Source organism: Tachysurus vachellii, chromosome 12 (genome assembly GCF_030014155.1).
Source record: "Tachysurus vachellii isolate PV-2020 chromosome 12, HZAU_Pvac_v1, whole genome shotgun sequence".
Lineage (NCBI taxonomy): Eukaryota > Metazoa > Chordata > Actinopteri > Siluriformes > Bagridae > Tachysurus > Tachysurus vachellii.
Window position 1 is genome coordinate 22,703,106 of NC_083471.1, and position 24,856 is coordinate 22,727,961.

Consider the following 24,856-nt stretch of genomic DNA (forward strand, 5'->3'; position numbering starts at 1 on the left):
CGAACGAGAATCACACACACACACACACACACACACACACACACATACATATACACACACATACATATATACACATACACACACACACACACACATACATATATACACATACACATATACACACATACATATACACACACACACAGAAAACACACACACACAAAACACACATATAGAAAACAGTTTTTTATTCATATTCAGAGCGAAGGAATTCAATAGAAAAACTAATTCTTTTAAAAATTTCAAAACCTCAGTGTATAAAACATCTGGACACAATATAAAAATATTCAAGTGTCATAACATCTCATTTAAATCAATTTCTTTAAACAAATCTTTTTCAAAAGGTGCTACATAACCTACATAGAATGTTACTGAAAATAACCCTGAATGTATTTATTAGAACAAGAACAACAACAACAACAAAAATCTAAATCTTAGTTGTTTTTTTTCACATCGTAAACTTAAACTGAATATTCCTGCTAAATTGTCGTACCAGAGTAAGTATATTTCTTTGCTCACCTCATCTGATCTACTGCAATCGTGAATTCACAAATAACCTTTTGCCTTTTCAGTGCATAAAAAGAATAACATTGTGAACAGACAATTATAGCGCACTGTCATTTCCTTTCTTCTTCCAGCACATGGCCATGAGTAGAAATATGACTGCTAGGATGAGCAGGAATGTGAAGAGGAAGACAAGCATGTTCCAGGCTCCTGGACAAAGAGCCTTTCTCAACGACACGCTCTCAGCCGGCACGAGACTGCTGAGGTTCAGGATGTAACCAAGAGCCCAACCGATCGAGGCGTCCCCTGCCTAGAAACATGACACACAGCGAGATTTGATAATCCAGTCCACGATAGATATGTAGTTTCATGACGCTTCACTCAGCTTTACACACATGTGCTCAGAGCTTACTTTCTTCTGGAAGGAGATGTGGGAAAAGGAGTTTGGTTCAAACCCGTAGCCATTCAGAAGAAGCACCTTCATGAAGACCGCGGCTGTGCAGTAGTCTTGCAGTCGGCTTTGCTGTTCTGGAACTTTCTGCAGCATCTTTAATAGGGAAAGATAGTATAGCATATAAATAAAGAGTAGTACACACTGTAAAATATTTTTAAAAATAAAAAAATAATTAAACACAAGAATGAAATACAAGCTTCCTGAGATCCCATTTTGATTGTATTTGTATAATGTATATTTTAGAGTGAAATGCTTCCCAAAAAAAGACCATTGACATTATTTTTTTTTATGTCTATCAGAATAAAAGGAAATGCAAATGTTTTTTTTTTTTTTTTTTAAATCTATAGTAAGTCATATTGTGAATGGATTAGCTGGTTTTGGCATATAAGGAATGAAGCATTTGAATGTTTTTTTTGTTTGTTTCTGCTGCATCTATTATATTCATGATGATAAACGAAATCATGTCAATTTATGCACGAGGAATTCAAACAGAATCATTCCTAATGTGGCACAGCTGCTGTCTATGCTATCAAGAAGTGACATTTTTATATTTATACCAAAAACACAATCTAAAATAAAAAATGTGACCTACATTCAAACAAAAGTAAAACATTTGCGTACTCGCATGACATTTGCATGTCTTTTTTTTCTAGCTGGGTGGACATGCAAATATTTTTACGTCGCACTATATTACAATATTTACTAGATTTTCAGTACTAATACTCTACAGTATTTATCATTAATGTACACATACTGTAGCTTATATACTATATTTAGCTTAGATTAAACTTCACAAGTCTGAGCAAGGTGAATGTGAAATATGTAGAAGGATGGCTCAGAATAGCAGGGGACAGAATTAGCACAGCAGCCTCGAACCTCCTGGAAGCTCATGTTGCAGACGGTGATTGTGGCCTCTTCTAGGAGCTTGGGTGAAGTGACGGTGATGCCTGTGGCCTTCTGCAGGAAAGCGTGAATGTAGTAGAATGCAGAAAACGCCTACAACAGAGAAGGAGGGGAGAGATAGAGATAGATGAGAGACTGAAGACGGTTTGTGGCTGAAAATATGTCAACATACCACCAAGATATTATCTACAATACAAAAATTCCATGCAATATTTTATTATTGGAATAAATATTACAGCAACTGAGTCAAGGAAGTTTTTTTTATAGATGTATATGCTGTTCATTTATATAAATGTGCTTTGTAATGTAACTGTGTACACAAGTTTATTTTTTATTTATAAGTTTAAACGGATCAGGCTCTCAGGCAGGATTCACTTGAGCTCCAATAATGAAGCTCTAATATAAACTGGTTATAGAGCTGAAGATATTGTAGTGTCCAGAAACATCATCCTAATAAGAATAAGTAAAGAAACAAACAACAAAAAAGGGATTCACAAAACTTTCAAACAAAGCACAAGAACAGAAGACCCAAGAAAAAAAGGCATTAAAGGAATAAATAGATTTTTGTTTTTATTATTATTATTATTATTATTATTATTATTATTAAGTCAATTCGATTCAATTTATCCGTATTGCACCTTTAACAAGCATTAATTAGTATAGAAACAGAATTAAAAAAAAGTACAATTAAGTTACTATTTATCTCTAATATCTATCCCTAATGAGGAAAAAACTCCCTGAGATGATATGAGGAAGAAACCTTGAGAGGAACCAGAATCAGAAGTGGACCTCATCCTCATTTGGTTGACACTGGACAGGAAATAATGTCAATGTAAATTAGAATAATATCCTTTCTGATCGCTGATGAATACCATAAAGTTGATAGACAATTTTATAATGAACGTACAGTACTGTGCAAAAGTTTTAGGCAGGTGTGAAAAAATGCTGTAAACAAAGAATGCTTTCAGAAATATAAATAATGAGTGTTTATTTCTGTCAATTTACAAAATGCAAAGTGAGCAAACAAAAGAAAAATCAAATCGAATCAATATTTGGTGTTACTACGTTTTGCCTTCAAACCAGCATGAAGGGATGGCACGACCCCCACAGAGCCCTGATCTCAACATCATCGAGTGTGTCTGGGATCACATGAAGAGACAGAAGGATGTGAGAAAGCCGACATCTACAGAAGATCTGTGGTTAGTTCTCCGAGATGTTTGGAACAACCTACCAGCCGAGTTCCTTCAAAAACCGTGTGTAAGTGTACCTAGAAGAATTGCTGCTGTTTTGAAGGCAAAGGGAGGTCACAACAAATATTGATTTGATTTAGATTTCTCTTTTGTTCATTCACTGCATTTTGTTCATTTATGAAAATAAATGTTTAAAACGGGGGCACGGTGGCTTAGTGGTTAGCACGTTCGCCTCACACCTCCAGGGTTGGGGGTTCGATTCCCACCTCCACCTTGTGTGTGTGGAGTTTGCATGTTCTCCCCGTGCCACGGGGGTTTCCTCCGGGTACTCCGGTTTCCTCCCCCGGTCCAAAGACATGCATGGTAGGTTGATTGGCATCTCTGGAAAATTGTCCGTAGTGTGTGATTGTGTGAGTGAATGAGAGTATGTGTGTGTGTGCCCTGCGATGGGTTGGCACTCCGTCCAGGGTGTATCCTGCCTTGATGCCCAATGACGCCTGAGATAGGCACAGGCTCCCCGTGACCCGAGGTAGTTCGGTAGTGCGGTAGAAAATGAATGAATGTTTAACACTTCCATTTTTGAAAGCATTCTTTGTTTACAGCATTTTTTCACGGCTGCCTAAAACTTTTGCACAGTACTGTACATATAAGGAAAGTCTGCAAAACCCAACCACATTGTCTGTCAACCGTACAAAGTAAGGGTGCAAAAACTATTGAGCCAAACTACTGTACATTATATGATGTTAGGGGAAACATGTATAAGAAAAAAAGTCATAGGTGTGAATGTAGCAGTGTGTGTCATTGTGGTTTTGTGTTAAATGCCAGATTAAACCCAACCTGCAGCTGTACACGCTGCCATTTTTTCAAGTAATGAAACGATAATCTGACGTTTTATTGTAATTCTCTACAGATGTCATTGTTTACTGTCTGCTACCAGACCTAATACGTTTGTTCGTGACGGGACTGAAAGCATCCACTGCTCCACCTTAGATTTATTCAACACATACTGTATAATACACCATCAATGTCCTGATTACGCACACATAAAATACATATAAAAACAGCTACCCCTGAAACGATATAAAAAGACGACCTACCATGAACTTGCCAGAAACATTGGGCTGGAAAACACCATTGAAGGAGCACTTGGAGAAGGAGCAGGTCTGGAAAGAGAAGATCTGGGACATGTTCCCCAGGCAGTGATTGTAGTTCCCCGAGCCTACAATTTTAAGCTGCTTGGCGCTGTTAAACGGAGAGGGTTTGCTGGATGCTGTGCATGGAGAATCAAACAACGTGTCAAGTGTCTTGGATACGTTATAACCCGCTGGGTAACAAGGGTGGGTTATGAGTTCATTTGTGCCCTGAGACTGAGAGAAATAGGGAGAGAGAAAGAAAGAAAGAAATAGAGAGAGAGGGAGAAGAGAGAAAGAGAGAGAGAGAGTCAGTCAGTCGTCAGAGTATTTCAGTAACTGATGAATTCCTGGGGGGCATCTCTGGAAAATTGTCCGTAGTGTGTGATTGCGTGAGTGAATGAGAGTGTGTGTGTGCCCTGTGATGGGTTGGCACTCCGTCCAGGGTGTATCCTGCCTCGATGCCCGATGACGCCTGAGATAGGCACAGGCTCCCCGTGACCCGAGGTAGCTCGGATAAGCGGTAGAAGATGAATGAACGAACTCCTGGGATTTTCACACACGGCGGTGTCGAGTTTACACAGAACAATTAAATAAATAAATAAATAAATAAATAAATAAAAAATAGGTCTATGGTAACTCAGTATCCTCTCTTTACAACTGTAATGAGCAGAAAAACATCTCAAAACACACAACATGTCAAACCATAAGCCTGATGAGATACAAGAGCAGGAGACCACATCACATTCCACTTCTGTCAACCAAGAACTGGAACAAGCTCAAAGAAATGTAATAATAATAATTATTTATAGCTGTGTGATTTTTTTTAAATAGTGCCTAATTGAATAACTAACAAATATAAAGATGTACGGTTGTTCCTAATAAAGTGGATGGTAAGTGTATTTACTTATTAGTGCAAAAATTGCATACTTTTTGGTGTTTAAAGTCCTTCTCATTGTTCTAGAGCAGCAACCCTCAATTGTGGCTGTGAGACACTTCCTTTATATTCATTACTAAGCCAAAATGCTGGGACTAGAGTTTCAGTTAAAACTTTGGTTAAACGTGCATACGTGTGTGAGAGTGTGTGTGTGTGTGTGTGTGTGTGTGTGTGTGTGTGCGCATCTGTGTGACACAGTGCCTTGTTACATACTTGCTCTGTTTTTTGGCATGCAACAGATGTGACACATTTAACACTTACCAGGAGGTTTGTCTCAGTTTGGAGTATGAGTGTAGTTATTGTGGTTCGCTGTTATTGGCCAGTTCTCTTAACAAAACCCCCGTGTCAGGGTTTTTCTTTTATTATTTAACTGCATGACTTGATGCTCATGCAAAAAAAAAAAAAAAAAAAAAAAAAAAAAAAAAAAAAAATATATATATATATATATATATATATATATATATATATATATATATATATATATATATATATATATATATATATATATATATATCGTCTCAGTCGGGCGGAAACCTCGTATGTCCAAATTTTGTCAATTTCATATTTTTTCACATATCGATGCTATTGGTCAGTCCCCACGTGGGTCATATATAATAAAAAAAAAAATAACGGTTTTGGAGATATGAGGATTTCTCCACAGATTATTATATCCCTATTGATCGATTCTACAGAGTTTCCTTGTAATTTATATGATTATGATTTGGGGGGGAAAAAAAAACAATAATCAACGTTAGAAGGTCTATAGATAATCACTGCAAGACAAACAAGACATGACAAAAACCCACAACATGACCCAGTTCCAGACCATAATGCAAGCGTCGCACGACAATCGTTCGTCTTCATGGATGATAAAACAGCATGATATTTAATTCCCCCTGCAGTGGAAACAACTGCGGTAAATTTAAACTAATGTCATAAATAGATAGATTTATGATACGGATACATCTATTGAGTTTATCTTTAAAAATTAGCTGAAGGTAATTTTCCTTCTCAGATACATGCAACAAACCAGACTTGGACTAGACAACAAACCGGACTAGAATTTCAGTTAAAAAACTGGTTAAACGTGCATACGTGTGTGTGTGTGTGGGTGTGTGGGTGTGTGTGTGGGTGTGTGTGTGTGCGCATCTGTTTGACACAGTGCCTGGTTAGATACTTGCTCTGTTTTTTGGCATGCAACACATTTGACACATTTAACACTTACCAGGAGGTAGATAGATTTATGACAGTTACATCTACTGAGTTTATCTTTAAAATGTAGCTGTAAGTTAATTTCCCTTCTCAGATACATGCAACAAACAAAAGACTCTGAGGTTTTTATTTATCAAATCGGTCTCTGAGACGTTAATTTATTTTAGGGCTGTGAACATATACCCTGTGAATAAGTTCAAGTCTCGTTGCAAGCACGAGCCTGTAGAGCAACTTGTCAGCAGACATTGTCAGAAACATTTGACTATTTACTAAAAACTAGTTTTTGAGTGAACTGTTACACAAATTTATTATGCAATACGAGGGAAGATTTAAGCAATAAATGTTATAAATGTGCAAAATATCTGATGGTAAATGACATTTATTGTCATGACCTCTAAACGACCAGGATAACGGCCAGACGACGTATATTATTTAACCCCTCTGTCCACCAGTTTAGGTATATACAGTATATTGAATATATCGCACTCACCTCCTCTGCACTTCTCCTGTACTGTGATTTAGTTATATTTATAGCCTTGAGGTGCTCTATAGTTACTGATCATTTACAGTTTTATATATAAGCCTTAACATTATAATCAGAGAACAATAGAACTATTTGCATCACATGTTCAAGCTTGTTAGAAACTCATCATGTGTCCTGAAGCCCTCAGCATTAAGGACATTTAAACTGAGCTCAGATATACATGATTTACTGCTGTTATTCTGTTTCATTCTAATTTATCGAGCTCTGTGACAGAACCAGTGTTTACCTGAACCAGGTAAGCCAGCAGGCGGCGTAGCATCTGGTCCCGGCCGTAGCACAGGAAGCTTTGAGTGTAGATGCTGTAGTTTTTGCCGTACAGCTGCAACGTCATCAGGTTGTTTTTGTCCTCCACCTTGTCCTTGGTTTCGAAGGTAATCTGAGTGGAGGCGCCACCGAAATCTAGTGCACCCACCGTCTCTTTGCCAGGGGACAGCCAGTGGCCTACAAACCCGTACTGATGAGACAAAAAGAGCAGGGAGCTTCAGATGAGAGAAAGAAAACAGACACTACATTAATAACAGTGTTATTATTCTAACAGGACTGGGGAAATATAGAACAGAATATGAATAGAGCTGTTGTGTAATAGAGCTTATTATTATTCATTCATTCATTCATTCATTCATCTTCTACCGCTTATCCGAACTACCTCGGGTCACGGGGAGCCTGTGCCTATCTCAGGCGTCATCGGGCATCAAGGCAGGATACACCCTGGACGGAGTGCCAACCCATCACAGGGCACACACACACTCTCATTCACTCACGCAATCACACACTGCGGACAATTTTCCAGAGATGTCAATCAACCTACCATGCATGTCTTTGGACCGGGGGAGGAAACTGGAGTACCCGGAGGAAACCCCCGAGGCACGGGGAGAACATGCAAACTCCACACACACAAGCGGAGGCGGGAATCGAACCCCCAACCCTGAAGATGTGAGGCGAACGTGCTAACCACTAAGCCACCGTGCCCCCCCCCTTATTATTATTATTATTATTGATCATTTTAATTGATTGAAAGTAACTTAAATTATATTTGAATTTTTTTTAAATATAGTGTAATACCTAACATCTGTTTTTGTTTATATCATTTTATATTATATATACGTATATATATATATATATATATATATATATATATATATATATATATATATATATATATATATATATATATATATATATTAGTTATATATATTTTTTACACCCTTTTTATTATCTGTTATCTGTTAATATAATATTTTTAATTTTTTTAAGAAGCACTTTCAAGTGGATTTCAAGTATGACTCTTTGAAAATAAAGCTGAACAAATAAAGAAGACATGATGACATGATGAGGATGATGACCTTTATAAAGTTCTCTAACAGGTAGTTGACAGTGACCCAGCCATACGCGCCCTCCTCTTGCCCTGTCAGTATGCTGGCCCCTTTGAAGCGGAATGGATAGCTCTTCAGCTTCTCTTCTACTTCCTTCAGAATATCAGCTGACACTTTGGGATTTGAAAGGCTGTAGAGTACAAACACAGACACAATCATTCAGTAACCGGTACCTCGTAACGCCCACGGAACTGATAACGTGACCACATTTATTTCACCGGAAAAGCCCTGATTAGGGCTTTGGAATGTATGACTCACTTCAGGAGTCTCATGCCAGCTGTGGCTCCAAGATACAAATGCGTGACCTGATGCCTCGTCTTGGGAATGTCCTCCAAAGCCTGCTCCATGCAGGTCTCCAGGCTTCGTGCAGCTCCGTTTTTCTGACCCGCATAGCTCGATATGCCTCCACCTAAACGCAAGTCAGAACATTAGCTTATTGCTTCATTTCAATTTCATAACAAAGTGAGAACTTGAAGAGAAAAGGGGAAGAAAGGGTGGTTTTGATATGCCAGATGCTTCCTCACACCATCCCTTAGCAACAATAATCATAATACACACAGTTTATGGTTACATTTTTATATGATTGTACCATCTATGTGAACTTTTGTGATGGGGAACCAGAACTATAAATGGTGGGAGTCATGACAGAAAATAACGACCTTTACACATTGTGTGAGCGAGAACTTGAAGTGAAAGCTCGAAGAATTCGACCTTCTGAGCCATGAACATGAATTGGGTGAGGAAGCTTCCGAACGAACATCTGTTTGGATTCTAGCCAGCGTTTAGCAATCGTGTTACTATAAGCAGTGCTATATACTTCTAGTAGCTACCTCACATATTAGCGGTGCGGGATCTTAAATGAGTTATAGTTTAGGACCGTTTGATTTAGTCAGGTTTTGTTGAACGACGTCGTTTTTATGAGTTATTCATTACTACCTCACATGAATTCAGAACATTGCAGAAACTTTACTTTTGCATCTCTACACCCAAAACGTCTTACTGCGGAACAAGAAATTTGCCACGACAATCTGAAGGTTTTGTAGTTGAATTAGATCATTGTAAATTTTATACAATGGCGTTGATGTCGTGTGAATAGATTTAGATTCAATTCCCATGAAATGAATAGCAATAATAATCAAAGTTCAAGTGCGATTTTTTGATAGCAAGGTCCAATTTCAAATTCTTAAACAAATTTACAAACTTTTACAGTTCTGAAACTAAGAAAACCGCCATACGGCCACTAGCTTGCTCATGAGCTACATCTAGAAAATTAATTTTCCCCACTGTTTTGTACCTTTTTGTGTTAGTTTTTCAATTTCAGCATATGCTATTGCCAGTAAAATAATATACAGTATATACTAAGAATGTATGAGATTGTCCTTTCATACTTACTGACTTTAGATGATGTGAGATTAGATGATGTTTGCTCAGTCTTCTACCTGATTTTTCACCATAAACATCTTCATTTTTAAAGAAAAAAAAATATGTGAAGTGAAGTGAAGTGAAGTGACGTGACATACGGCTAAGTACGGTGACCCATACTCAGAATTTGTTCTCTGCATTTAACCCATCCAAAGTGCACACACACAGCAGTGAACACATACACACCGTGAACACACACCCGGAGCAGTGGGCAGCCATTTATGCTGCGGCGCCCAGGGAGCAGTTGGGGGGGTTCGGTGCCTTGCTCAAGGGCACCTCAGTCGTGGTATTGCTGGCCTGAGACTCAAACCCACAACCTTAGGGTTAGGAGTCAAACTCTCTAATCATTAGGCCATGACTTCCGACTCCCACGCATTCACGTAACTTTAACTTTTAAGTCTTTATTTCCAGCAACATCAGACAAAAGCACCTTCAGTATGCTTTCCTTTTATATCCCCACCATCTCATCCATATCCTCATCCTCATCAACGAGAGCTGATTCACAACTGAAGCTAAATCATCAATTGTCCTCAAATCCAAACTTTGATGAATAAGAGTTACTGTGTTTCTGACACACGGACATGCACACACATGCACACGCTCTTGCATTTACTCACCCTTTACATGGCACTCGCTGTGCTGGCTGACAATGCCGGTGTCGTTCTGTTTGTCCGCAGGCCATTTGTAGATAAACATGGCTGTATGGGAGGATCCTGCATCCAGGACGATTCCATACTGCAAAACACATCCGAGGTCTCAATAAGAAACAGTCAAACGATTAAATAACAATATTAAGCCTTATTATTATGAAGATTTGCTGCATGGCAAAACAGTGCAGGGGTTTGTGTATGTGGTGATACGGCAATCTTTCCTGGACACTTTTAGACACTCAGACAGGAATTTAACGAACAACTGAACTAGTTCGTTGTTTGGATTTGTTTTGGGAAAAAAAAAAACAACACATTCGCCAGAAGGGAAGGAAGAAGCACAAGGGATTTTTTTTCTCTCTACCCCTTGTGGCAAGCTGTATTCAGGCGTACAAGACAACACATGCAACTTGGGCGCTGTTCCCACTTCAGACCTGCACTCCACCCTTCAGTTGAGTTTGCGTACGGATTCAAAGTGTCTGCATTTTATTCACCAAGTTCCTGTGTTCGCATGCTCAGGTGCGTTAACCATAGAAAACTAAAGACAGCAAATATAAGACCTTTATTCTCATTCCCAAACCTCAGCACTCAATCAAATCTCCTTTAAAACATTGACGTTTCTGTGTGTGCCATTTCTTTTAGAGTTAAACAACAACAACAAAAAAAAGAAAGAATCACAAATTAAATGGCTACAAATTTATCATTTTATATTTTATATTTTACACTACCTTTATTAAGAGGACCAGAAAATGTCCTCATAAGTATTGGATAAGTGTTAAGTACAAGTGTTAAGTACAAGTGTTAAGTACAAGTGTTAAGTACAAGTGTTAAGTACAAGTGTTAAGTACAAGTGTTAGATATCACAGATGTTTCTATAGTTGTTTATGGTGATATGTTAATATATATAAAATTCATTCATCTTGAGTAACCAGGTATCGTAACAGTCCGAGTCATGAGTGAATCCCGAGGCTATTCCTGGAAAACTGGGTGTGAAGAACACAAGATCGTTCACAGACATATTTATGACATGAACAGTAAAAGCGGTTCACGACATGCCGTACTGTGTACGGTTGCGTACGTGACAACAAAGGCTGAATTTTACGTTAATTTACGCAACCCTTGACAAAATAAGATCTAATCTACCATATTTCTCTGGGGTAGCGTAGGGGGTAGTTTGGGGTTGGGTAAGCATTGTAAAAGTGAAACTTTTCAGTGTTTGTTTGGCTGAAAACATTCATTTCGATATCCATGGCTACAGATAAACGATCCTGAGAATGTTAAGGAAATCAAAACAAACTGCTGGATTTACAAGATATGCCACCGTGGATTACTGTGTCGAAAAACAACTTGCGCCACTCCCTCCTGCTCACCTTGTTATTGGAGCTGCTTTAAATTGACACCGTGTTTAAAAGTAATACAGTAACTGCAGCAGTGATAACGCTTAAAGTAGCTGTAGCTTATTTCGTTGAAGTTCATTCATTCACTCAGCGCTGCAGAAGCTGTGATGTTACACACACACCAAAGCCAGAGGCGACACATTCCCTCTCCTCAGTCAAGCAGAATATCAAGTATTTTTTTTTCCCTTTTCAAATGAAGAGCTGATTGAACGCAGGAATAACACAACATGCTGCTGACATTCGTTTAGCTGCATTCATACAAGCGACGTAGCTTAAACTGGAAGAAAACGCAGTACGTATCTATGGATGCTTTTCAAAAAAATAATAATAATAATTACACACTCACTTTTCAACACTTGTTCAAGTGTTTCAGTGATTGTATGTTTTTTATTCTAACGTTCGCAGTCAATAATTAATAGCAAATGATTTATTTGTGATATATGATATATGCTTTCATCATACCATATACTTAGTAAGTAAATTGACATGGATTAAAACATTTAAACTGGAGATAAACTAGATTTACATCTTTCAGAGCCTAACATAGATAGCTATTTTTAAGGTTTTGCCTCGTGTTGTTCTTTTACACTCGAATGAATATGTAATGAAGGAATCAAGCTAGAGGCTGAATCAAAAAGTAAAGAAATGGTATGGTCTGTCGTTGGGGTGTTTGTAGGCAAGTGTAATATCTTTCTGGCATGATGAATAAAAAACAATTTGAACGATTACGACGTTTAAAACACTTCGTACGTATAATCTTCAAGAACCTACTCAGGATTTTGTTCAAGGTGATTAAAAGTCAACAGGGGATTAATTAAGTGTTATCAGAAATCCCTCACTCCCTTAATTCACATCCTGATTAGATTCCTCCACACTGGTTTATACTGAGATGAATCATAATAATGATAATAAAGGAAATAGAAAAGTCACTGAAATAAAGTTAGAATTTTGCACCAAGTGTGTTCATCTCTGTTCGTGTCACAGCTGAACCTCTAATGAAGCATTAATTCATATCATTATGAGTCAGTCTACGTTAAGATGAATGAACAACGCTGTCATACTTTTCTGTAAAATTCAAATTTTAATTTATGAACCTGATGTCCTGATATAAGGCGAAACTCCTTCTGACGCTCAACAAATCTCTATATATAGGGTGTAGAATTATTTTAGATATTATATTTGGGATTCGGTCTGTAACTGAGCTACACAGTAGAGATGAAATCGTATCACTCTGATGAGAATGTGAATACATTAGGACTGATTTGAATACGTTTCACGTATCTAAAGCGTGCATGTAAATCAGTTTCCTTCAAGCAAAGGACTACTTTCTAAGGACTAAATAACTGGGTTAAAGAAAAGTAAATAACAAACAAACAAATATAAAAAAAATGTCCAACAAGCATCAAAAATATTGACTCAGTCCATAACAAATCCCATGTCATGTCTCTGTAGTATTTTTACAGTTTAGTCCAGTTATGTGAGATATTTTAAACCTAGTCTGTTAATATATTAATGTCTGACAAGCTGAACTGAGACCAGGAAACAAGGTAATTGTGTCTGTACACTTCTAACGCGCGTATATATCTGGTCTTACGGTACTATGATTAAACAGTAAAATAAACAGAATTGAAGTTTTATTCGCTCTTTATTTCATAAACGCGTTAAAAATCCGTGCATGTAATACTACCTTTTCTGAAATTTTGTACAGTACATAATAAAAAAAATCTATCTTTAACATAAGTATTTATTACTTTGTCTGTGTCTATTAAGCTTTATACGGATTTAATCGATGGGACAGCTAAATTACAATAAAGTTAATTCATTCATTTTGGAATTAAAGTGACATTTCGACGTACAATAAAAGTAGATTTGATCAAATAAAGATAAAAAAATAAATAAAAAACCCGGAAAATATTTCGTGTTTTTACCGTATTTGTTCATATACCGTAAATATGCCATTATACGCGCACGAGGAAATAAACGAATTGATCACTTAATCACGAATAGATGTGCATCATTTCGGCTTGATATTAGTCTTCCATCGAATAAAAAAAAAGTATATTACATTGATGCATGCATGCATGCATGCATTTAGGATGATACAATTGTGGATTGCACTAGGAAAAGTGTGTTGAGTGAGTGCTAGTGAAGAGTAAAGATTTACCATGTACTGTGGGGGTTCCTTCACGTCCTCGATGTTGATGGCGAGCAGAAAAATGCCAACAGTCGCCAATAATAACATGGCAACTGGGACGATTATGCGACATGATTGCTGTTGATTCCCCATGATAGCTGCAGTGTGCGCGCGCACGTGTGTGTGTGTGTGTGCGCGTGTGTGTGTGTGTTGCACGAGGGAGTTAGTTCACCTGTTGCAGAGAGTGTCATGAGTGTGTGAGAAGCCTTGCTAAGTGCTCTCCATAAAAGTGGGCATGGCCCTTATGTGGCATGACATGACTCTCTAATGCAAGGCTGCAGATTAACAGAAGTGTCCTCCCAAGCACAGTGTAATTATACACCACACAAGAAAAAAACCATTATTAGGCATCAAAGATGTTCAGGGTTTTTTTTCTTCTTTCTTTTTAATGTTGTCTTTCATGAATAGACTGTTAATATCAGGTCAACATGGCACCAGTATGTGAGTTCCACCTGCATGATACAATACATAAGGGTGAACCTACTGAGTCATGGAGACAATAACAAACCATCTGAAAAACGGTTGTAAATCGTGTTGTACAGAATCACTTTAAAGCCATTCAGGTCTTTTTTTTTGTTTTGTTTCCCTGCCTTAGCTTGTTGACATGGTTAAAGGAAAGAAAAAAAAAATCAATTGAACTTGAAGGCTTCGGGCTACGTTTATATGCGTACAGAGCTCTTTCAGTCGGTTCAGTCGTTGTGGTTGATATCTGCATTTATGTTGGTTTTACAAGACCTTTTATCCTCCTGCAAGTCAGAGAAGACGTTTTATCATTTCACAGCACTGCGAAACTTCCTGTACTTTACACTAATCTTCCACTGAGATAACCACAGTATAAAGAGGTTGTAGTTGTGCTCACACAAGGCCACAAAAAATGTTTTCTCGGAAGTCGACGAGATCTTTTTTCTCTGCAAGAGACTGAGTACATTTAAACTCGATGCTGATTGTTGGGTTAAAATTAAATCGAGGAATAAAACACTTCCGGACATACGGTACTGATAGGAAACTCATGAACAGTGCTGACTCTTATACAATAACAAGTATTCTTACAAACTTTGCCAGTTCCACAGGTTAAAGAAGGACATGGCTACGTTATATGTTTAAAATGATGGTTAATGTTTTTGGGACGTTTCTGTATAACGGCTACTATAAACATATGGGTGTATTAGTATAAACCTCAGTGCTGAAAAAAGTACAGAATATTTGACCATTCAGAAGCAGGCATTGAAAGGAGCTAAGACATAACAACATTTAAGAGCTCTGGATTGGACTCACTTTCTACAAAGGTTTATTTCAAAAGGTGGATATCGTTTGGATGAAAAAAAATGAAATGAATGTACATTTGAGAGAAGTGTTTTCAGTAGAGGACATACCCTTCTTCTAACAAAGTAATAAAGTCATTGTTTTTCCAACCAGATCCTGACTGTATCCGAAAAACAATTTATCCCCATGTCTCACTTTTGTTTCAGAGGAAAATCTCACCTGCCTACTGTAGATTTGTACATATGAACTACTGCTGTAGTCAAAAAATCTATCTTTTGTCCATCCCAGGACTCTTATTAAGAGTACACTCATACTGAACATCCTTACAACACTTTTAGTGCCGTTGTTCTTTATTCTACATACTGTAAGGATTTATAATCAGACTATTGGGTGTCCGCTCTGATGACGATGGGTTTCATTTTGCATCTGGTTCCAGATGCTGTTGCCATCCCTGCTTTGGTATGATATGATAGTGCTATACAACATGAACATAGAGCAAAAATAGCATTAAAACACAAAGCCACCAAACAGGAGTAGATCGGCATCAAAGTATTTTCTCAAACGTATCTTTCTCTTTTTCTCTCAAGCTCCTCTATGTAAACAAAGGCTTCCTCTCGCCTGTGTAAAAACCGACCTACTCTGATCCATCCTCCTGGTCCTGGCACACTTTTGTGACTATGAAGCACTGATAGTTCCATATCAGAAGCAGAACCATGACAAGCAGAGCCAACAGGACCAGCGCCACCACCAGGAGGTGCTGTTTATCCAGACGAGAACCTGCTTGTTTGTATCTCCAGAGCCACGTTTTTAGCAGTGACTCAGAGGGAGGAGGTGGTGAAGTAACAGAGACATCTCCAGCATGAGCTGAGCTCTGTGGCTTACACATTGTTCAGGTTTTACTAGCTCACCTGCAGAGAAACGAAGAGATTAGAGCCATAAACCCGAACAAAAAGCCTGCAGAAACACATAGTAAGATTGTGTGTACGCTATGCACCAGATATTGCAACACCTTTAAGCCTGTAATGTGCATGCATATACCTGTTTTCATCTAGTTATTGTGTTTATGCTGCTAGAAATTTCTGACTGCATGTTTGTATTTTACAACAGTGTTTCCCAATCCTTGTGTTTCTCAATCTTTGTGTTTAACAGCCAACTTTGTAAGGAATGATTTTTTTTCTCAGCAAGTCTGCATTTTGGTGACATCATCCAGCTGCCACCTTACTGTGGACTTAAATGTGTGTCATCCATAATTTGTCAATCATCAAACAAAAAACCTTAAAAGGAATGAAATGACATGGAATTTATCACTATAGATAAAGAGCCTGCTTTGTTTACAGTTTCCTGCTCTTACATTCTTTTCACTCTCACTCACTCATTTTCTACTGCTTATCCGAACTACCTCGGGTCAAGGGGAGCCTGTGCCTATCCTGGACGGAGTGCCAACCCATCGCAGGGCACACACAATCTCATTCACTCACGCAATCACACACTAGGGACAATTTCCCAGAGATGCCAATCAACCTACCATGCATGTCTTTGGACATGGGGGATGAAACCGGAGTACCCGGAGGAAACCCCCGAGGCACGGGGAGAACATGCAAACTCCACACACACAAGGCGGAGGCGGGAATCGAACCCCCAACCCTGGAGGTGTGAGGCGAACGTGCTAACCACTAAGCCACCGTGCCCCCCACATTCTTTTCAATGATTAAGAATTTCCTTTGCTGGAAGTCTGGACGAATTACGTTCGATACTTTAACGCAGATTTAATTTGTTTGAGAAAAGGGTGCAGCGAAGCTTATAATGAGTAATGAGAACCCTACGGCAAATTAGTAGCAAAACAACGAGTGGTTGTTCCTGTTAAAAATGTTCTGGTGTGGGTCAATGGCATGAACTACCATGTAATGGGCTAATTTGTTGTTTACGCTTAGAGGCAAAATGCTAGCATTTAATTTGAGATTTAGTCTCCTCGTCTCAATTCCATTCAACTCGCATCAATTTTATTTATATGGCTCTTTTAGCAACTAATATTGTCACAAAGCAGATTTACAGAAATCCAGATATAGCTTTACATTTCCTCCTAATGAGCAAGCCAGGGGCAAGTGTTTAAAAGGAAAAACTTCAGTAGATGTCATGAGCAGTATAATGTCTGTTTTTCTTCTGGGTGTCATCAGATAGTGAGATTAAAAATCATCATCCTGTGTCCAATGTTTAATGTCTTTCTTTTGTTGAACTACTGACTGGAAGGTTATGAGTTTGAATCCCAGTTCCACCAAACTGACACCGCTGTTTGAGCAAGATTTTTTTTGCTCAGTTGTATAAAATGAGATTATAATGCAATTTGTTCTGGCCAAATGCCATAAATATAAGATTAAGCAATACAGGTCATTTACCACTTTAACCAGCATCGTCCCCTTCAAACCTATCTCATTACTCTATCTAAGAGTTTCTGGGCATTTGTACCCTAAACAACACAAAAACAACCTACATAATTAATCTTTCTCCAAAGACATGAAAAATATTATTTGAACTTTTTGAACATTGAGAACAATTTTACTGACCTTGGGATTAGACTGTCTGGAAAATGGGTGGTGATGGTTCTTTTTCCCACCTGGTTGTACCAGGAAGCAGGAGTTCAGGGTTAACGAAATAAAAAAAGTAAAAAAAAAAACAAGCCTCTACACGGGTAACCTGTTAAGTTATTTCTAACCACACTGAGTGTGTATAAAGCTTGTTTCCTGTCCAATCAGGGAGCTAGGAATTACAATTGGATCAGCTTTCCTCAAGGAGCTCCATGTTAGATGATATGGTTTGGTTGCTATGCTTTAAATTCAAATTGCTGAGGGTAGCCCAACACGGACAGTCTAGAGATACTCGGGACTGCTGTGGATGGCAGCCATGAAGATAGATTTGGGATGCAATTGGCACGAAGAGTTTAGCGCTCAAGGATTCTTCATTAAAACTGTTGATAACTTCTACAAGACAGAATTCATGTTGAAATTAGAATTAATCTACTGGCTACTCAACTGCAATTTTTGAGCATGTAGTACATAGTTATTAGTACCATTAGTAAATAGTACACAGTTGATAAGTATGGATTCCTTTCTGGTTTCTAATAAGGTTATTTCTTCGTATCGTCTCATGGAGTCCTCACCACTTCACCCCTGGCTTGCAAATTCGGGATAAATTCAAAATGTATAATTCATATTCTGGATTTGATGACAATTGCTGGATCTCTGGATCTCTGCTTGGTGACAAGTGTACAGAAATGGTTAATCGTGCTATACAAATAAATCTGAACTGAATTAAAACCCAAGATATGTTTGCACCAGAGAGTCATCAAGCCCTTCATTTTTAGTGGTTATAAAAGACAGACAGAAACGAAGAGGTATGTCCCTTCCCTAAGTTTTGTCAATGCTGAATGTAACAAAAAAACTGCTCAAGGTTTCACTGATGTCACAGTGTCTCAGAGTTGCTGCATCCCCCAGTGGTCTAAAAATACACACGGGAATTAAATTTTCACAATGCAGTAGCATTAAACATCCACACAAACGTGTTGTGAGAAGATAAGCGACAGTGCGCTTATTCAGATTCTGTATCTACTGTACATATAAAGTAACTTCTATGGCCTGAAATCATATGTCGTCACTGCGTTTCACCTTTACATGGCAGCACATCCGTTGCCTGAGGAACAGTTCAGTCCTCTCGAGTGTCACTTTGACAGCTCGGTCAGCGAGCACCACTCAGCCATATTGCCGTGACATGAGCAGCCTGCACAGCTTGTGCTGTCACTTCACACTGCTGATTTATATTACAGCCTCGTCCATCTGCGCCGAACATATTAAAGCCTAGAGCAGAAATAACAAAGTCCTACCTCGCTGTTTGCCTCTACACACACAGATTGAGCTTGATCCTGATTCTCTTTCTGCAGTGTAGGGAGGGCTTATAGAACGTCCACTGTCTCAGTCTGGGCAGATTTGATCTGGTACATTTGGTCTCTCATATCAAATAAACACACAACTTGACTCCACCCCTTTGTTTGCTCTTAGTTGCTCAGCCGTGACACACACTGACCCTTAAGAAAGGTCGTTTTACAAATTGTGAATTTATGTATAATGCATTCATGTTTAATATTTAAATGTTGGCTTAAAAGACAAACACAGTGCAAGATCAGGCCTTGGGAAATGACATGTAGCTTTGAGTCATTTCAGATCAACGCTTAATGGATGAGAGTAATACAACAGTGTCTCATCGTTCTCAAGTCATTTGACACACATTGTTCCCAATATAGACACAGTGTTGAGGGATTTAGATGACGTGAACCCTGTTGAGAAAAGCGTGAGTTCAAATTCATGGCAAAAAGTGACATCTTAGCAGGTGAAAATCTTGAATATAGTCCCATTTCATCTAGTATATTTCATTACAAGAGTACAACAAACTGCAGAATTATTAGCAAAACGCATTTTTTTTAGCTAGAATGAAGCAAAATTATGCTTATAAATATTAAAAATATGAAAAAAAAAGAAATTATGCTTTTATATATTAAAAATATATATTTTTTTATATATTTATATTTATTTATATATATATATATTTATATATATATATATATATTTTTTTTAATAATCTATAAATATATATTAAAAATATATAATATATATTTTTTAATTGCACTTTAATTGTTTCACTAACTAAGTTTTTGCAGTTTTTTTAATATCAACACAAGCCATGTTGAAAATAAACGTATTGCTAATTTGAGCTGTCTGTTTAACTGTGTTAAAACGAGAATAACATTTTATTCATTTCAATTTTTTTTAGATATTTATTTTCCTATTTTATTTTTTTTATTATTTTTCTTTGGAGCTCCTATGAAATATACCAATCTATGCAAAATAAATAAATAAATAAATAAATAAATAAACTTTTAGAAGTTTTACAAGACAAATTCAGTTGTGAAGTTTAAAGATTCAATTTGTATTATTTCTTTTTAAATCTCCGCACAGCGTGACACCAAACTATAATCTCCTCTGCACACATTCTGCCTCAAGAGCTTCTAAGCAGCTGATTTGTAACGATCCTTTGCATTCAAATGAGGTTTAAATGAGATTAAGGAACAGCATCCTCTGTAATAAACATTTTTAATCCGATTGAAAAGTGTATTTTTCTCACAGTCATTTAAGTCTCTTTAAGGTCTGTTGCACTGAATTTTATTCTGAGTCTTTTATCTTCTTTTTTTGTTCTGTTTAGTCATCTTGGGTTTTATCTTTGACCTTTCTTTAATCCTTTAATAAACTACATAAACTTAAAAAAAAATCATTTATAAATAAAAGTGAGTTAAAAGATTGTTTACAAATATTCTTAAGATATGGATGGCATTCATTTAAAAAACTATTTTATTATTTATAGAATTCATCCTAAATTATTTACCATTTTTATTTATTCCACATATCTCTGACACACTTACCTTCTTGTATATAACCTTCATTCATAACGCAGCTTTATCTATTTTTTTTATTTTTTTTTTTTGGTTTATGTTCTTGTAATGGGGGCACGGTGGCTTAGTGGTTAGCACGTTCGCCTCACACCTCCAGGGTCGGGGTTCGATTCCCGTCCTCCGCCTTGTGTGTGTGGAGTTTGCATGTTCTCCCCGTGCCTCGGGGGTTTCCTCCGGGTACTCCGGTTTCCTCCCCCGGTCCAAAGACATACATGGTAGGTTGATTGGCATCTCTGGAAAATTGCCCGTAGTGTGTGATTGCGTGAGTGAATGAGAGTGTGTGTGTGTGCCCTGCGATGGGTTGGCACTCCGTCCAGGGTGTATCCTGCCTTGATGCTCGATGACGCCTGAGATAGGCACAGGCTCCCCGTGACCCGAGGTAGTTCGGATAAGCGGTAGAAGATGAATGAATGAATGAATGAATGTTCTTGTAATTGAGATTCATACGAAAGGACAGGAAACTGTATGATGTCATTCATACACGGGGAGTATGTAATCCAGCATCTTGTCATTTGTACGTTTGTCAGTGGATATGCATGGACATCCACCTTCTTGCGTTACACCACGTCAAGTCAAGACAGTCAAGTCAAACCAAGAAGCTTTTATTGTCATCTGGATCATATGTAGCTGTGTATGAAACAACATTCCTCAAGGACCCTGGTGCTACATAAAGACACAGAGATACTGTACATAAGACAACACAGAACTAAGGGCTAAAAAAAAAAAAAAATGAACCTGTTACATAAAGAGCACGTGTGCAACCTTGTGCAAGGACAAGAGACGGTGCAAACAGACAATACGATACTACAAATCAGAAACATAAAATAGCACCGAGCAAGCTACACTCTGTTTAGATTTAAGTGCAAATAATACCTTCACTTTGAAATTTATTTTTAAATTTATAAAAAAAATTTATAAATTTATGCAACGGTGTTGTGCGTGAACTGCTTGAACTGTGAAAATGATTCAAGTACTACTTCTTTTATTAAAGGTGTTCATAAATTAAATGAAAAAGATAAAGTTAGAAATACTAGAAACTTTTTTACATTTACAGCACACGGTAGACACCTTTATCCAGAGAAACCTACATTTTATCTCATTTCATACAATTGACAGTTAAGGGCCTTCCTCAGGTACCCCACAGTAGCAGGTTGGTGGACCTGGGGCTTCAAACTCACAACCTTCCCATTTGTAGACCAGCACCTTTACCCCTAGGCTAAAACATCCCCTTAGATCAGTGTTACTCATTGCGCGGCTCGCGAGCCTCCTGCAGCTCGCCAAGCTTTAATATGCGGCTCGTATGGCAGTAAATAATACGATGATATGATCATGTGGTTAAAATTTATTTTTCATTTAAATAACATTAAAAACAATCAGGGAAGCATAGAAAAACGAACGTGCTCTATTACAAATAATAATATATATTTATATATATTATTTGACTCGTCACTGACTCACTGCGTTCTGCGCAATAGCCAGTTTTTGGCGGCCTGCCAGAAGCTAGTTTGTGTTTCATGCTAGTTAACAACTTGTGTTTACTGTACACACGGACTAAAAAATGGATCGATTTCTTATCAAACAATCACAAAATAAACAGCAACAAAGCAATGTGACAGTGACAAAAGAGGTAACGGTTGGGGTGCATGCATCATCCGCAACTCGAGCAATTATTGTATTGCAATATTGTACATTGTATTTAAGCAGATAAGCTATTTAAGACTGAATAACTTGCCATACTTTGCGGTGAAAGTGGCTCTCCTATTGACTTTGTCCTATCAGTGTGGCTCACATAAAAAAATAGTGAAGACCACTATTATAGTGTAGTGAAGTGCCTTAGATAGTAGCTTTTTTGCTGCTAAAAGTGAATCTTTCCACTATGTAATCAGACTTTAATCACTTGACTTGATGTAATCATATATATACTTGTGAATATACTGCGTACACAAAGCCCCTTATTTGTATTTATAAATCACTACAGGAGCTAAAGGTTAAATAAATCCGCCCACTTTTTCATTATATCAGTATTTAATTCCCTCCTTTCCTCTATATCTGTAATAAAATTCGCTTGTGGTAGAAAAATAATCCACAAAATTCCACAAAAACCTCCGCATGAATTTAACATCGCATTGATTTGCTCAAACACCGAAACTAGAAACTAGTCCCTTATAAGAAAAGTGCAGAAAACAAAGAATACTTCAAAATACGTTTTGCATCTTATATATTTTTATTAGCACATGAGAGTATAACTTTAGAACATTTATTTATTTTTTTATCATCTCACAGAGTAGGACTGGCCTTCAAAAGCACATTTGGTGATTAAAAAAAAAAACAAAACAAAACAACAACCAGACCTGGATGTATCTATTAATATTAAAATCGTCTAGAGATACACAAAATCACAATGTTTGTGTCGGATTGGATTTCCTTTACGATCGAAATAAATCAATATATATCGTCAAGAAAGCAGATTTATCCATCGCTTGTAAGATTAATCACTCAAACGCTTGAAGCATCGCAGGGATTTCACAGTACAAGCAGCGTACAAAGGATCTACCTGATACAGTCTCTACCATATGCTCTATGAACCTCAGACAAAATACAGAAATAAATAAGTAAATAAACAAAACACTTCATGTCATATTCCTAGTTTACAAAATAGATTCTCGCACATTAAAGCCCTCGGAAAGATTGTTTCAAGACAAAATGTGCTATACCGTGTCCTAGCGTTAATACCGTCCACCACGTGTATTAGCACAAGCCGCAAAATACAAACGATCGTCCTGTTCAGTCGTCGTCGATCGCATAGCCCAGAAAACAAAAGCCAAAGCCGATTAAAAGAACGTAGAAATAATAATATTACTTCCATCGCCGTCTGTATCAACGAACAACCAAAATACAACACTGATTACATCAACACACAATCCTTGTTTGTAATCCGAAAGGGTCCCTTAGGGTTAAAGGATGTCAGACGATGCTTGCGAAATTATTACAGAGCATTTCAAGCAGAATTAAATATTAAAAGCCTTCCACTCAAAATATCCTGTAATAATAACTGCATGATTAGTTTCACGCCACTTTATTTATTTATTTTTTATTTATTTTTGGGTCCCTTTCATATCGAGTCTCAAAGCTTATTTAAAAAAACAAATGCTACATTTTGCACTTGATTAATGACGTAGGAAAAAAAATATTATAATAATAATAATAATAAATTGATCCACAGTTTTGTTGGCTTAACAGATTCGGATCGTATTAGCAAAATGTTGTTTTGGAGAAAGCAAATGAAAGAATGAAGCGATTCAAAAACTTCAAGATAAACCTCAAGGACCTGTATAATACCTACAGCATTATTTACAGTAGTGCATAAAGGAAAGCTCCACCCTGAAACATAATCAATGTTTATATGAATATATTTGTGACCTGATTAGCTAGTCGAGTGCTGGGATGTTGGTTGGTGCTGTATTTTTGTTATTTTTGTTATATGTGTTGGATGTTAGCAGTTGTGTGTCGTATTAGTGTGCCATATTAGTATTAGCATGAAAGAGAGCTGGACAAATTAAAGTAGTAAAGCGATGCTGCATCGCTCGCTTTAGAGTGATTTGAAAGAAGTGTGAAATCCCACTAGGTCTTATTACCAGCTAGTCAGACTGCATGGTGTGTAATATAGGAACGCAAACATTATTGAAAGATCGTGTTAATGATTAATCTGATCGTGTTAATGATTAAACAAACCTTTCAGGGTGGATTTATCCTTTTATCTACTCTACATGTACCAGTTATCTATTGCCTAGTCTAATAACAATACAAATAGCAATCAGAGGTATGTTTTACATCAGCATTATACAATATACAAAACAAAAGTCCTTGCAAATCAAACATGAAACAAATGTAGTAAAACTTCGTTTAAAACTGTTCAGCTACATGTATTTTAAAATGCAGAGAAAATGGAGGTAGAGTGACCACTGAATGAATGAAATGTTAATATGACAAGCCAAACCTAAGGTAAATAGAACTAGCTTTCTAAAAACTTTATAATAAGCTTTGAGCATGCTTCGTGAGTGTTGAAAGTGTGGGAGAATGAAGCTGGGTGTTTTCAGATGCGAGGAATGTCAGGGTATATTGCGGCAGTACTTTTCAGCTCCTAGGGCATTATTTTTTATTTATTAATTTTTTTTTGGCAGTTTCTTTCATG

General features: G+C 37.3%; 2 protein-coding genes across 4 annotated transcripts in view; both read right to left on the reverse strand.

Annotated features, from left to right (window-relative positions):
* Nucleotides 1-171: 171 nt before the first annotated feature.
* LOC132855302 (ectonucleoside triphosphate diphosphohydrolase 2-like) lies at nucleotides 172-19,136 on the reverse strand. Of its 2 annotated transcripts, none has more exons than XM_060884167.1 (9): nucleotides 19,045-19,136; nucleotides 10,287-10,404; nucleotides 8,506-8,656; nucleotides 8,218-8,377; nucleotides 7,101-7,328; nucleotides 4,149-4,418; nucleotides 1,835-1,954; nucleotides 917-1,051; nucleotides 172-814 (listed from the first exon to the last, which is right to left on the reverse strand). In XM_060884167.1, exons 2-9 carry the CDS (start codon nucleotides 10,363-10,365, stop codon nucleotides 605-607), a joined length of 1,353 nt encoding a protein of 450 aa, XP_060740150.1. In that variant the 5' UTR covers nucleotides 10,366-10,404; nucleotides 19,045-19,136; the 3' UTR covers nucleotides 172-604. The 2 variants fall into 2 exon arrangements, with proteins under 2 accessions (XP_060740150.1, XP_060740149.1); XM_060884166.1 differs by lacking the exon at nucleotides 19,045-19,136 and adding an exon at nucleotides 13,878-14,128.
* A 3,757-nt stretch (nucleotides 19,137-22,893) lies between these two features.
* Nucleotides 22,894-24,856, reverse strand: part of grin1b (glutamate receptor, ionotropic, N-methyl D-aspartate 1b) — a 32,999-nt gene continuing 31,036 nt past the window's right edge. For both annotated transcript variants that reach the window (XM_060884093.1, XM_060884092.1), the window contains one exon: nucleotides 22,894-24,856. This exon is cut by the window's right edge and continues 372 nt beyond it. The gene's annotated coding sequence lies outside the window, so the exon portion shown is untranslated.